The 12,179-nt window shown below is 49.6% G+C and overlaps 2 protein-coding genes across 4 annotated transcripts in view; one reads left to right on the top strand and one right to left on the bottom strand.

Annotated features, from left to right (window-relative positions):
* Positions 1-12,179, top strand: part of wnt5b (wingless-type MMTV integration site family, member 5b) — a 46,221-nt gene that overhangs the window by 2,120 nt on the left and 31,922 nt on the right. Inside the window, exon 1 of one of the 3 annotated variants that reach the window (XM_086147204.1) lies at positions 7,262-7,399. The exons of 1 other annotated variant lie outside the window; for it this stretch is intronic. In XM_086147204.1, coding sequence (XP_086003330.1) covers positions 7,283-7,399 — 117 coding nt within the window. In that variant the 5' untranslated portion in view covers positions 7,262-7,282. Of the gene's footprint in view, positions 1-7,261; positions 7,400-12,179 lie in introns of those variants that run through there. One more of the 3 variants, XM_086147206.1, reaches the window with a different exon arrangement.
* fbxl14b (F-box and leucine-rich repeat protein 14b) lies at positions 2,590-7,162 on the bottom strand. The gene has a single exon (XM_086147194.1). The coding sequence runs from the start codon at positions 5,931-5,933 to the stop codon at positions 4,731-4,733; it is 1,203 nt and encodes a 400-aa protein (XP_086003320.1). The 5' UTR covers positions 5,934-7,162; the 3' UTR covers positions 2,590-4,730.

Genomic DNA, 12,179 nt, shown 5'->3' with positions numbered 1-12,179 from the left:
ATGTTACTTGCGCGTACACGATTAGCCCGGTCAGCGCCTGGCCGGGCCGCATCTGAGGCGGCTGGTAAAATACACAGAGACGTCAGGCCTTTTTATTATTCATATGCGGAGCGGCGGAGACGCCATGCTAGGCTCGAGCGTCGCTAGCTTTCGGTCTGTGTCGACTGTGCACGCGCAGAACAGTCGGAGTGAGTTAAGTAACCGCTTCCATGCATATTAGCACGCTACCGCTAATAGCTAAGAGGCAAACACGATCATTCCCGGTTTCCCCGCAGCGCAAACGATAACCCGCTAAAAGGAAGTTTGCGCTAACGCTACGCGTGTGCACGGGGGACGACGTTCTCGTTGGCAGGCACGTCGGAAGGGGAGGTTTTTATCAAGTTTTCTACGTCATGCTCCGGAAGCGTTATAGCTGGGCGCCGCGTCCAGGTTCCCCCCTGCTGCTGCTGCTGCTGCTGCAGAGGCGGACTGGTCTCCCCCCTCTGGAGGGTGAGGTATCACTCCAGGAAAATACTCCCCGCTGAAAACCTCCATTGTGCCCGGGGACCGCCGTCTGATAACCTTCATATGAGATTGATTAGCGGACGTACAATGGCAGGTTTTGTCCTCGTCCTCCGACGGTAGATGCGAGCCATATGCCGGAGAACGCGGTGAACGTCCTCTCGCTCTACCGTCTGATTTATTGAGTTTAATTTGTTTACCACTGCAACAAATTGAAGGACTTGATCCTTTAAGCACATGGTATGTCTGAAAAATGTGGCTTGACCTTTAAGGAAATATTCCATCTTCAGTTCCATTAAATGAGCGGACGGATGCCAAAGCTGAATATGAAACCCGGGCCTGGACGCGATTATCTTAGCTTAGCACTGAGACTGGAAACAGATGGAGAGCGGTAGCCCGGCTCTCCTCAGAAGTGCACCTCCGAAAAAATGTTGCACCGCTTTATTAAATTCAATAAAAACCGAGAGAGTGCAGAGAAGTGTAATTGCGCCGGCTGTTGATTCGCTCCGCTGCTGTAAATGTGAACCCGAGCGGGCCGGGGGCTCCACGCCGCTCGCTCGCCGCTCGCCTGATAAAACTGTTTTTTTTTTTTTTCCAGACTATCGGGTGAAAAAAAGATAGAAATACGGTGGCTTCCGCACAGCTGATGTCGTCGGTTGTTGTGGCTGGGGGGGGGGGGGGGGGGAGGGCTGAGCCCGCCGACCTCTGACCTCCCTCAGGAAAGTCGGCGGCTGAAGAAGAAAAAACTTTTTCCCGACGGGGATTAATAAACGATCGCATTATCATCTGAATGCGTCTTTGTCCGTCTCCATTTGCAGGACGTTGTGAGGGAACACGCGAGCGGGCGACTCCCGCTTTTCTTTAAACCTCATTATGTTTAATTTAGCAGCTTCCAGGTAGCCCTTCGGCCGCGTCGCCCGATCCAAGATCCCGACGGCACGGATGTTTCGCGGAGGACATTTAGACGTTCCCTCGGGAGCGGCTCTTTCTAGACGGGTCCCGCGCTTCTTACTGTGCGCTCGTCGCCGTGTTGTTGCACGAGAGCAAAGGCCAACCAAAGCAAACTCAAGGAACAGCAAACACTGACGTCCAGTCTCTGCATCCCTGTGGTCAACAATCCCTCTGCAGGCCTTTATCCCCAAATCCCCATGGACAGAGAGTCAGGAGAGAGAGAATGCTTAAATGCTTTGAATGATGGTGTGGAATGTTAAAAAGAAGTGTGTGTGTGTGTGTGTGTGTGTGTGTGGTAGGAGGGTGAAAGGAGAGTGGGGGGTCTCCTGCCTGGTCTAAGATCTGGTATGCGTGACTGAACAAGAGGAGGAGAAAGAGAGGAAAGGAAGGGAGAGAGAGAGAGAAAAATCCCCCACCAAAAAACCTGCCTTCCTAACTTCTAAAGACAGACAATGGCCGCTGACGGGCCTGGCAGCGCCGTGTTTATGCGTGTGTGTCACTTCACACACAGGACACGTCCTGATGGAAAGCAGAGAGAGGGAGAGGGAAATCTGCTCGGGCCAACTTCAGATCTCCTTACTCTGCAGAGACGCAGTTCTGCCACGACTGAAATGAAACGCTATAAAAATAACCCAGACTAATACCCCGATCTTCGCCTGTGAAACCGTGAAATCCTCCCCGAACGCCGCCGTGACCCCCCCGGGGGGGCGCTTTCAAACCCGGGAGCGGCTCAGACGCACACGTTTTTTTTTTTTTTTTTGTTTGTTTTTTTATATATATTATTATTTAAAGGATAGATAAAAAAAACAAACAAACAGACATTGATGATTTAAAAGCAGCTGGGTGGAACAGCCTCCTGTAATAAGCGCCTCGGCGATAATTAATTACACAGGCGCCGCCGCCAAATCAAGACGGCAAGCATCCATTTTGAATCTCCTCATAAATAATAAAACAAAACAACAGATTTTTTTTTTTTCAGTTCTTTTCTAAAGGCATGGCTGGAGGGGGGGAGAACACCGCGTGGGTGGTTATTAGGAGCGGCGTGCTAGAATATAAAGAAAGAAAAAAAAAAAAAAACGTGGCGCTAATAAATCACCGCGACACCGAATGAAAAAGCAGACCAGACCACTCTTTCCATTCATTATATAAATATCTTTAATTGTTTTAACTGTAAGAATATAAAACAATTTAATTTTTAGGTGGGGGTGGGTGGGTCGGAGAGGCGGGGAAGGGGGGGGGGGGGGGAATTCTGCATTTTTTTTAATTTTTTTTTTTTTTTTTTTACAAACACAATATACAGTACATCTTTTTCATTTTTTTCATTTCCAAACACACAGCTTCTTCAGCAGGACGCACACAGGTATCCTTTTTTTTTCTCTTTTTTTTTTTTTTTTTTTTTTTAGTGGTGGGGAGGGGCGGGTGTACAGGTCATTGCATTACATAAAACGCACGGGGCGCCTGTGCGTGCACGTGCGCGCGTGTGTGTAGGTGTGTGTGTGTGTGTGTTTGTGTGTGTGAAAGAAAGAGAGAGAGAGATGCGCGGAGACGAGACGCGTTCTGCTTGCGAAAAAAGAAAAATAACCGATTCCTCCTCGTCCTAAGCACGTCTCTTGTCTTGTTTATTTCTAGTAAGGGAGAGATGGAGGGAAGAGGAGGAGGGTGAAGGTGGAGGACCTCCTCCTTCACCCTCCTCCTCCTCCTCCTCCGACGCTCAGCAACATGGACATGAGTGCGACCTGTGTTGCCACGGGGGGAGTAAAACCACAAAACCCTGATTCATCTCGGTCAATAAAGGGTATAAGATATCTTAAGATCACTTCAATTTGAAGTACGGCGCTCCGAACATCGGCCGACGTTCCCCGCCGCCGGCCGTTCTCTTCTCCACCACAACAAATACCTGAAGCTTTCCCCTCGCGTCTCCTCTGTGAATAATCCCACAAGTTGATGTCGAGCGGCGGCGGCCTGATCGTCACGAGTGTATTGCTGTGTGTTAAAACGTTAGGACGGCGCTGAGGGTTTTTTTATTTTTATTTTTGCCTCCCTCCCCCCCCCCCCCCCCCCTGCAACTCCTCAACCCACCCCTTACAAAAAGGGGTGCATCCTTTTTCGCGCCGGATCAGGATTCAACACGACGCGTCTGAAAAGTGTGACTTTTGTCCCTAAAAACCAACGGCGGACGGCGAGGGGGGGAGGAGGAGGAGGAGGAGGAAGGGGGGCGCTGCACGCCGGCGGGGCCGGATGTGTCTTTGCATATGGCCTCGGCCTCGGCTTGCCCTTTCTCTTAAAAACAAAATGTTTACGGGTGGTGGGAGGAGAAGAAGGAGGGGGTGAATTAACAAAGGTAGTTAGATTGTGCCCTGGTCTCCTTTTTCTCCAGCTCTGCTGCTCGTGGACGGGTGAGGGGATGGGGGAGGGGGCAGACACGGTCCCTCTAGGCACATTTTCTCCCGGTCTCTCATTCTGGCTTTCCGTCTTCTCAACGGCGCGCGACCCTTGGAAAAACGAGCAAATACGAGGTAGCCAAACGTTTCTAGGCGGTGAAGGCTGTGGCAGGAGGGCTCCGCTAAACCATTTGAAAACAAACAAACAAACAAAAAAAAAACACAACAAAAACAAAAAAAAAAAAAACTCTTTTTCAGAAGCAATTCTTCCAGTTCACATGGTTGCACTGTGTGTGTGTGTGTGTCTGTGTTTGTGTGTGTGTGTGGAGGGGAAGGGCGGATGGGTGGTGGTGGTGGTGGTGGCGGGTGGGTTGGGGGGTCTGGAAGCAGGTGTGAGTAAATTAAAACAGATGATCGTTTATTTCAAACGACACAAAAAAAAAAAAAAAAAAAAAAAAAAAAAAAAAAGTGAAAAACAAGCCGATCTGCGTCGAAGCGATCTCGGTGAGATATTAAAAAAACTGGAGCGGTTAACGGGGTCGGAGGGGTCACGGGGTCCCCGCTGCTTCCTACCGGACAGAATATCAAGTCATGAAAAAAAATAAAACTATTGTAATTCCTGCACAGCCGAAAGAAAAGACAAATTAATTTCTTTAACATAAAAAAAACGCCCCACTGGCACAGGAGGAGGGGAAAAGGGAACCTTTGCTTTTTTTTTTTTTTTTTTGCGGGTTTTTTTTTTTTTTTTTCGCTCTTAAATAAGGAAGAAGATCTCCCAGCCCGCCCGCCCGCCCGCCCGCCCTGCCTCGCCAATCTGTCCCGGGGAGAGGGGGGAAAAAAAAAAAAAAAAAAAAAAAGCAAAGAAAACACAACTACAAACAAACAAATCGATTCCAATCACCTCACTTTCTCGCTCTCTGTCATCTGCCAGAGTCCCAGGTTCAACACTTTAAGGCAGGGGAGCTGCGTGATCCTCTCCAGTCCCCTTTTGGTGATCTTGGTACATCCATACAAGTCAATGCCGGCCAGCTGCGTGAGGTGGTCGGCTATGAGCTCCAGCCCTTTGTCCGTGATGCGCACGCACTGTCCGATGTTCAGGGTCCGCAGCTCGTGCATCTGCCGCACCATCCGGTTGATGCCGTCGTCGGAGATGTGGCACGAGCACAGCGACAGGGACTTGAGCTGGTACAGCCCCTGGGCGATGTACGCCAGCGTCTGGTCCCCGATCTTGTCGCAGAAGGAGACGTCGAGCCCCGACAGCCTGAGGGTGCCCATGGCGAGGTGCATGGTGCCCGTGTCGCTGATGTTGTCGCAGGAGCGCAGGTTGAGGCTCCACAGGGAGGCCATGTGGGAGAGGTGGATCATGCCGGCGTCCGAGATCCCGCCGCAGAAGCTCAGGTTCAGCACCCGCAGCTTGGCCAGCCCCTTGGAGATGTGTTTGAGTGACAGGTCCGTCAGCTTCTGGCAGTCCTGCAGGGTCAGGTACTCGAGGTTCAGGCAGCCCTCGGCGGCGCTGCGCGTCATCCCGGCCAGATGCCCGATCCCCACGTCGGAGACGTGCCGGCAGGACCTCAGGTTGAGACTCTTGAGCCGGTGGAGGCCCCACGCGATCAGCAGGAGCCCCGTGTTGGTGATGTTGCTGCAGCCGCCCAGCTCCAGCACCTCCAAGTTCTTCAGATACTGGGCTATCCTGCCGAGGCTGGAGTCGGTGATCTGCTTGCACAGGCTCAGGTTGAGGACCCTGAGCGACGGGATCTCCTGCACGAACGCGTGGCCCAGCCCGTTGTCGGTGAGGTTGTAGCAGCCCGAGAGGTTGAGGGACTCGATGTTGGGCATCCCCTGGATGACATAGCTCAGGCTGCGGCGCAGCGACAGGATCTGGACCCTCCGGATGCCCCTGGCCTGGAGGCTGGGGAACAGCGACGGGTTGGCTCGCCGGAGGTGCAGCTTCGCCTCCACCCCCCTCCACACCGACTTGTGGTAGGACGCGTCCCTCCAAGCGATGCACACTTGGGCGACCCTGCCTTTGTCCCTCACGTCCAGATAGCTGAAGATCATGGCCAAAATTTCCGGGAAGAGGCACGAGATGTGCGTCTCCATTGTTTTTCAAGACCCAGGCATATACGAGTTAATGCTCCGTTCCCCCCCGAGGCTGAGAAAGGAGAGCCCGGCCGGAACACCCGCTTCTATTTCAATAACGCCAAAGTATCAACAGTCCCGGTTCTCCACAGAAGGAGCGAATGGGAGTTGTTTGTTTCTCTTTCCTCTCATCCAACTGTGCAGGATCGATCCAACTCTCTTCGCACCACGTGATCCGACCTGGTGGCGCAGTAGCATTCAAATGCATTTAAAAAAAAAAAAAAGAAAGAAACGAAAAAAAAAAAAGAAGAAGAAGAAGAAAAGGTTTTATTCCTGCTTCAACCCCTCTCTCCGCCAAATAGAGGAGGCTAGGGGGGCGAAAGGAAGGAGGAGGAGGAGAGGAGGGAAAGCGTCAGTCCTCCCCCTCCTCTCTCTCTCTCTCTCTCTCTCTCTTTTTCTCTCTTTTTCTCCCTCTCTCTCCCTCTCTCTCTCTCTTTTAGACGCTTCCTTGTGTTGCGCCGACGAAAAGCCGTCCTCTTTGAGCCGAGCGGGGATCCAGACGGTCGTGCATTTCAGGGAAAGAAAGCGGGAACGCGGCGCGACGCAGCGCCGCCCGGGAGCGACGTCTCCATCGGGGGAGGGGAGCCGCGGGAAGGCGGGCCGGGGGTTCGGCTCCGGAGGGCCGGGCGAGAGTGAGGGAGAGAGAGGGGCGTCCGGAGCTCAAAGCCTTTGTCTGCGCTTTTCAAACCGACTTGGCAGGGACCCCGCCACTCCGCTGCCGCGGGAGGGGTGTCCGCGGCGTCGTGGGGGAAATACACGGATACCCACGACGTCGGGATTCGATGAAAACCCCCGCGATGAGTGTTTTGGAGAGCTTTCCCCCCCGTGGGGGGTTTTAGCCCGATGTTGTGCGAGTGGATGAGGGGGAAATTAATTCGCGTTTCTGTCGAGTCACCCCTACTCCCTGCGTGTCAGGCAGTTGGTTTGTCCCGCCTCAGCTGGAACGGTGCGAACAGTTTCCCTTGGAAACCAACTTCTTACAATTCAGTTCACTCTGGGTTTTAACCCTTTGAGCGGACCACACAGGAAACCCGGGCAAGTCAACTGGAGAGGCTTTTCACTCCTTTAACTCAGCTTCAACTTTTGTCATTATCCACTTATTCACACGTATATACTCACAGTTTTTTTTTTCTTTAACAACCCTTTACTCGTTTCCAAAACAGACACACACAAGAGAGCAGTGACCATCTCCCCCATGTTTAACATCTCCCGTGCCGGTGTTTCTTAATCTCATTTCAACGGCTCTTCCCCTTTCCTGCATGTGCTGTCAAGCCGGAAGATATATTTATTAGCGTCGGACAACGTCTTAAATGCGAGCGTCATTGCCTCGCGCAGGCGGACCAGAGGCGTCCCGAGACTTGTTGTCACACACCTGCCGCCGCCGCGGATTTTTTGAATCGTCGCTGGCCTCGGCCGACGGTTCTCAGGTAATATCCGCGCAGATGTTCTCCGCCGAAGAGACTTGTGTCATGCAGAAAGGATAGCGTGCCTTTTGTACTTTGTTTGAAACTTTGTTTCATCCCCCCGCAAAGGGCCTCCCTCGCCCCGGAGTAGCCTTGGTTCGGTGTGTGTTTGCGTCCCTGTTTATCTGTAGGTGTGTGTGTGTGTCGTCCGTGCAAGGGCAGAACCATAAGTGCGTTTGTATCCTTGCCCCTTTGCCTCTCTGGTCGACGTGTATATATGTGTGTGTGTGTGTGTGTGTGTGTGTGAGGTAATATGACAGGGGAGCCGTTTGCCAAAGTCAGTGGAGTGTAGCGAAGTGGTAGAGAAAGAGCAACGGAGGGCGAGGGAGAGGAAGAGCTGATGAGAAACACCGAGGCGGAGAGCGAGAGGCCACGGCGATCAGGTGGAGATGGAAGGAAAGCTTTAAAATCCTCCAGCTTTGTCATTTTCTCCCCCCCCCTCCCTGACATTTTTTCCTTGTCATCCTTCACCTCACATTTCTGTCTCCGTTTCTCGTGTCCCCTTTGTGTCCGTCCTGGTACGTGTTCGTGGTTCCCCCCCTTCCTGCCGACACATCGCTGCTGACGCCCGGGAAATGTCACAAAGCCTTTGTGTTTATGACAGAAATGAGGACGCGGCTTTTGGGTTTAAAATGAAAAAAACACTGATATTCATGTACGCGAGAGTTGATAGAAAAGAAGGCGCTCGTCGCGGGAGGACTCACTTCCCCGCGGATCGACGTCGGTCCCCGACCGAGGACGCAAGTCTGCTGACCGGCTGGCGCGAGATCTGCGTTCGCGCTCTGCATCTCAGAAGCAACCGGTAAAATCTCACAGATCGAGACGTAAAAGCGAAAGAGGGGTATTTTTCCAGCCATCCATCTTTTCTGCCCGTCCAGATTAACCCAGGGTCGTGGGGGAGGACGCACAAGTCCTGGGAAAAGCACCGTATGACATCCACGCAACACAAAAATGGCAGAAACTCGAACGTAATTCGATCTTTAGCTCGCAAACTGAATCTATTTTACCCATTGATCCGTTCTGAAGCCCCTCAAAAACATACTGGACTCTATTGAAACTCTTTATTGGTTTATTTGAGGCAAAAATACAGAAATGAATTAAAGCTAACCTTAATTATGAGTGTGTTTCTGCTGTTCTTTCTCTTCTCGCCAGGTCTTGTACTCGACATTTCCTTCACTAAATCGGCAAAACGTTACTGCTAACACTTAAGACAAGTCATATTTCATTATATTTCTTATTCTTCCTCCTTTCTACTATTATCTATTACTGTTATGTTTTTTACTTGAAACTCTGGCACAACAATTTCCTTCGGGATTAATAAAGTTGTTCTCATCTCTCATCTCATATGAGACCCTTGCTAACGCTAAAGCTAAAGCTATCTCCAGCTAGTTGTCCTTCAGTATTCCAAACTAACATGCTAACAATCATTTTTGCCTTACGGACCGTTGCTTCGTTAACGTAGTCACCGCCCCTTCATCCAAATCAGCCGTCTTTAGCGCATCTTTGCTCTCCAGGATCATATAGAACGTTGACTTAGCCGTGTCGTAGCGCTTGGCGAGATGTTTAGCTATTATTTCCTTCTTCAGATCCACTGTCACCCCACTGTCACCAGCATTTTTAACCTTTTTGGTAGCCATAATGAGGCTAACTTATGGAAAAAAAAAGCATAGAAGTTTTATAACAGAAGAACACAACAACGTCAACAACGCAGCCAATAACCGCTACGCTACAACGCCACCACACAGAAAGCCCGTGAGTTCGTTTGTGTGTGTGTTTGTGCAACTTGTTTGCGGCGCCATTCAAAATTCAATGGAAAACTCTGTCCGTAGGCCGGTTTGTTTGGGAAGCCCATATTCTGCCCTACGTCATGATACGGGTCTATTTATGGGAAACCATAGGTCAACATTTCGGCGTGGCTGTTAGTTGATGTGTTAAGCCTTTAAATGTTGAAAATAGAAGCAAACTGTGTTTTTCCTCCCTCCTTTTTAACTTATATCCTGTAACTTCATCAAGGGCAAAACAAAGCAATCCCCTGTGGCTGCCAACACCTACGTCCTTGGTACCCGGGCGCAGTGTGTGTGTCGTGCATTCTCAACACAGAGATGCTGATATGAATACCAAGTTTTGGAACAATGGCGCAAAGTGGTGGAGTCACAAAAAAAAAAAAAAAAGGGAAGAGGGGGAAGTGAACGCCAAGTCCTAGTTCATAGTTAATCTGTCGCTTCAGTGCAGGATGATTTTCTGCAGGGCTTGAATGGGAAAATATACGCGGTCGGTATCGTGTAGGTTGCTCGGTGGCAAACTTTGATATCGGGCACGATCGTGTGCGTGTGTTGACGTACGCTCTTGCAAAATCCAAGTCAAAGGGCAAGAGAGGAAGTTAAAATGAAAAAAAAAAGGGTGATGATCATTTCTTGGAATTAAAATCAAAAGAGATCCTGTGCATCCTCATTCCTGAGCAGAGAGAGGAATGTGAGCTGAGATTTTTTTTATTATATAAATGCAGAGCAATTTTGAACAATTTGCACAATTTTGTACACTCATTGATATATATACTGGTCAAAAAGATAAAGGGAACACTTGAACAACACAATGTAACTCCAAGTCAATCACACTTGTGTGAAATCATAGTGTCCACTCAGGAAGCAACACGGATTCATTTTGACTTGTTTTAAGGACATTACATCAAAGTTGGATCAGCCTGGAGTTTGTTTTTACACTTTAATTTTGAGTGTGATTCCTAATCCAGACCTCCATGGGTTGATACAATTGATTTCCATGGATCATTTTTGTGTGATTTTGTTGTCAGCACATTCAACTGTGTAAAGGGCAAAGTATTTCATAAGAATATTTCATTCATTTAGATCTAGGATGTGTTTTTTAAGTGTTCCCTTTATTTTTTTGAGCAGTGTATATAATTTTTTTTAATATTTTAATTTTATTCAATTTATTTGATTTTTTTAATTTATTTTTTTTTATTCTATTCTGGATGCTGCCCCATGTGCCTCCCAATTTCTCCTCTGGGACAAATAAACTTTTTCTGATTCTGAGATGTTTGCAAATCACCGGGGTTGGACCTGAAAGCCTCCTCTGAGTTCTCAGGTGTTCATTAAAAAGAGGATGAAAAAAGGATGAAGCAAAAGCAGCCTCTGATATAGCAGCTGTGTGTGTGTGTGTGTGTGTAGTTTTTTTTTCCTATCTCCCTCTGTCTGCCTAAATATCACAGTTCTGTGTTTGCGCATGTGTGTGTGTGTGTGTGTGTGTGTCACAGCCCTCTTAGAAAACCCGCTGGGCTCCAGCTAGCACTCACACTGAGCCAGAGAGGAGGAAGCAAGGGATGGCTGGATGGGAGGAGGAGGAGGAGGGGAAGAGAAGGGAAGTGGATGAAAAGAAGTAGTGGGTCAGAGTGAAGTGAGGAAGAGTATTTTTAGAGGATGTATCAGAGGAGATGGGAGGGAGAGGCAGCAGGGGGGCACACACACACACAAATACACACACACACACACACACATGCTGGTTCCTGAATCTGAAAATGGAGATTAGAAAACTGGGGGGAGGAGAAGAGGTGGAGAAGAGGTGGAGGAGAAGGAGGGTCCTGGGACTGTCAACACGAGGAGACGCCAGGAGTGAGATCAGGTGTGTGTCACCCCCCCCGGGCCGGTGATTACTCCACCGTGCACGATGGTTCTCACCATGTGAACCCCCCTCTGCTGATACCTGTGTGTGTGTGTGTTTGCCGAAGCCTGTTTGGGATTTTATGCGTGTATTTGATGATTCAGGGGAGGGCTGTAACTGGATAATTGTTCACCTTGACAACGGGCTTCATCTGCACAGGCGGCGATTGCCGGTTGCCAAGGTTACGTAGACGTGTGTCAACACATCGTCACCCCCCCACCCGAAAAGCCAACACCTTTTCAAAATGGATATTAGCAAGAATCTAAACATGCACATATAGGTGTACGTTCACACAGCAGAAGCAGCAGGGGAAGCGCCCTCCCAGTGTGTGTGTGTGTGTGTGTGTGTGTGTGTGTGTTGCACACATGCCGGCTCAATGTACACTGTGAGTGATGAATCTTTTATGTTCCTCGAGGTGTTTCCTTGCTTCACTGGTGCTTCACCTGCATGGTCTGTGTGTGTGTCTGCATATCTGCCCTGCCTCTCCCTCCATACATCCTTGGTGTTTACCAGCCTCCTCCCGTCTGCAGCTCCACGCTCCAAACGCTGCAGAATATCTGAACCTGAGCCGGATCACGTGAAGCACGGAGCACGTTTAATAGACTTATTAATGGCGGCAGAATCACGCCGCCATGTTTTGTCCGACTGCGTCCATGAATCTGCTCTTCGGTCTTCCTCTAGACCTCCAATTCCAGCATCCGCCTACCAATATAGTGACTCTCCTTCCTTCTCTCCATGATCATCTCTGACCTTCTCTCCAAAACATCTACCATGTGCCGTCCCTCTGATGGACTCATTCTTGATCCTCTCCATCCTGGTGACTCCCAGAGAGAACCTCAACATCTTCATCCCTTCGACCTCCATTCTGCTTCCTGGACGATCATGTATATAATATAATATAGAGAACTCTTTGAACCAGATCTCTTGCAACAGATGTCACACAGACCAGCATCTCCATGGGAGGATACCATGATACACAATATTCAAGGATTCAAGACTTTTATTGTCATTACACGACAACAGCTCTCAGGTTCAGTGGAATAAAAAACAAAACAAAAAAACAGGAAAC

This window comes from Fistularia commersonii, chromosome 5 (assembly GCF_037954325.1).
Source record: "Fistularia commersonii isolate RoL2024-O1a breed Wild chromosome 5, RoL_Fcom_v1.0, whole genome shotgun sequence".
NCBI classification, from domain to species: Eukaryota; Metazoa; Chordata; class Actinopteri; order Syngnathiformes; family Fistulariidae; genus Fistularia; species Fistularia commersonii.
Note: the sequence above shows the minus strand (reverse complement) of the source record. Positions and strands in the feature narration are given on the sequence as shown.

Excerpts from the sequence above, each read along its gene's own strand:
- fbxl14b (XM_086147194.1), bottom strand. The coding sequence starts at position 5,933 with ATGGAGACGCACATCTCGTGCCTCTTCCCGGAAATTTTGGCCATGATC.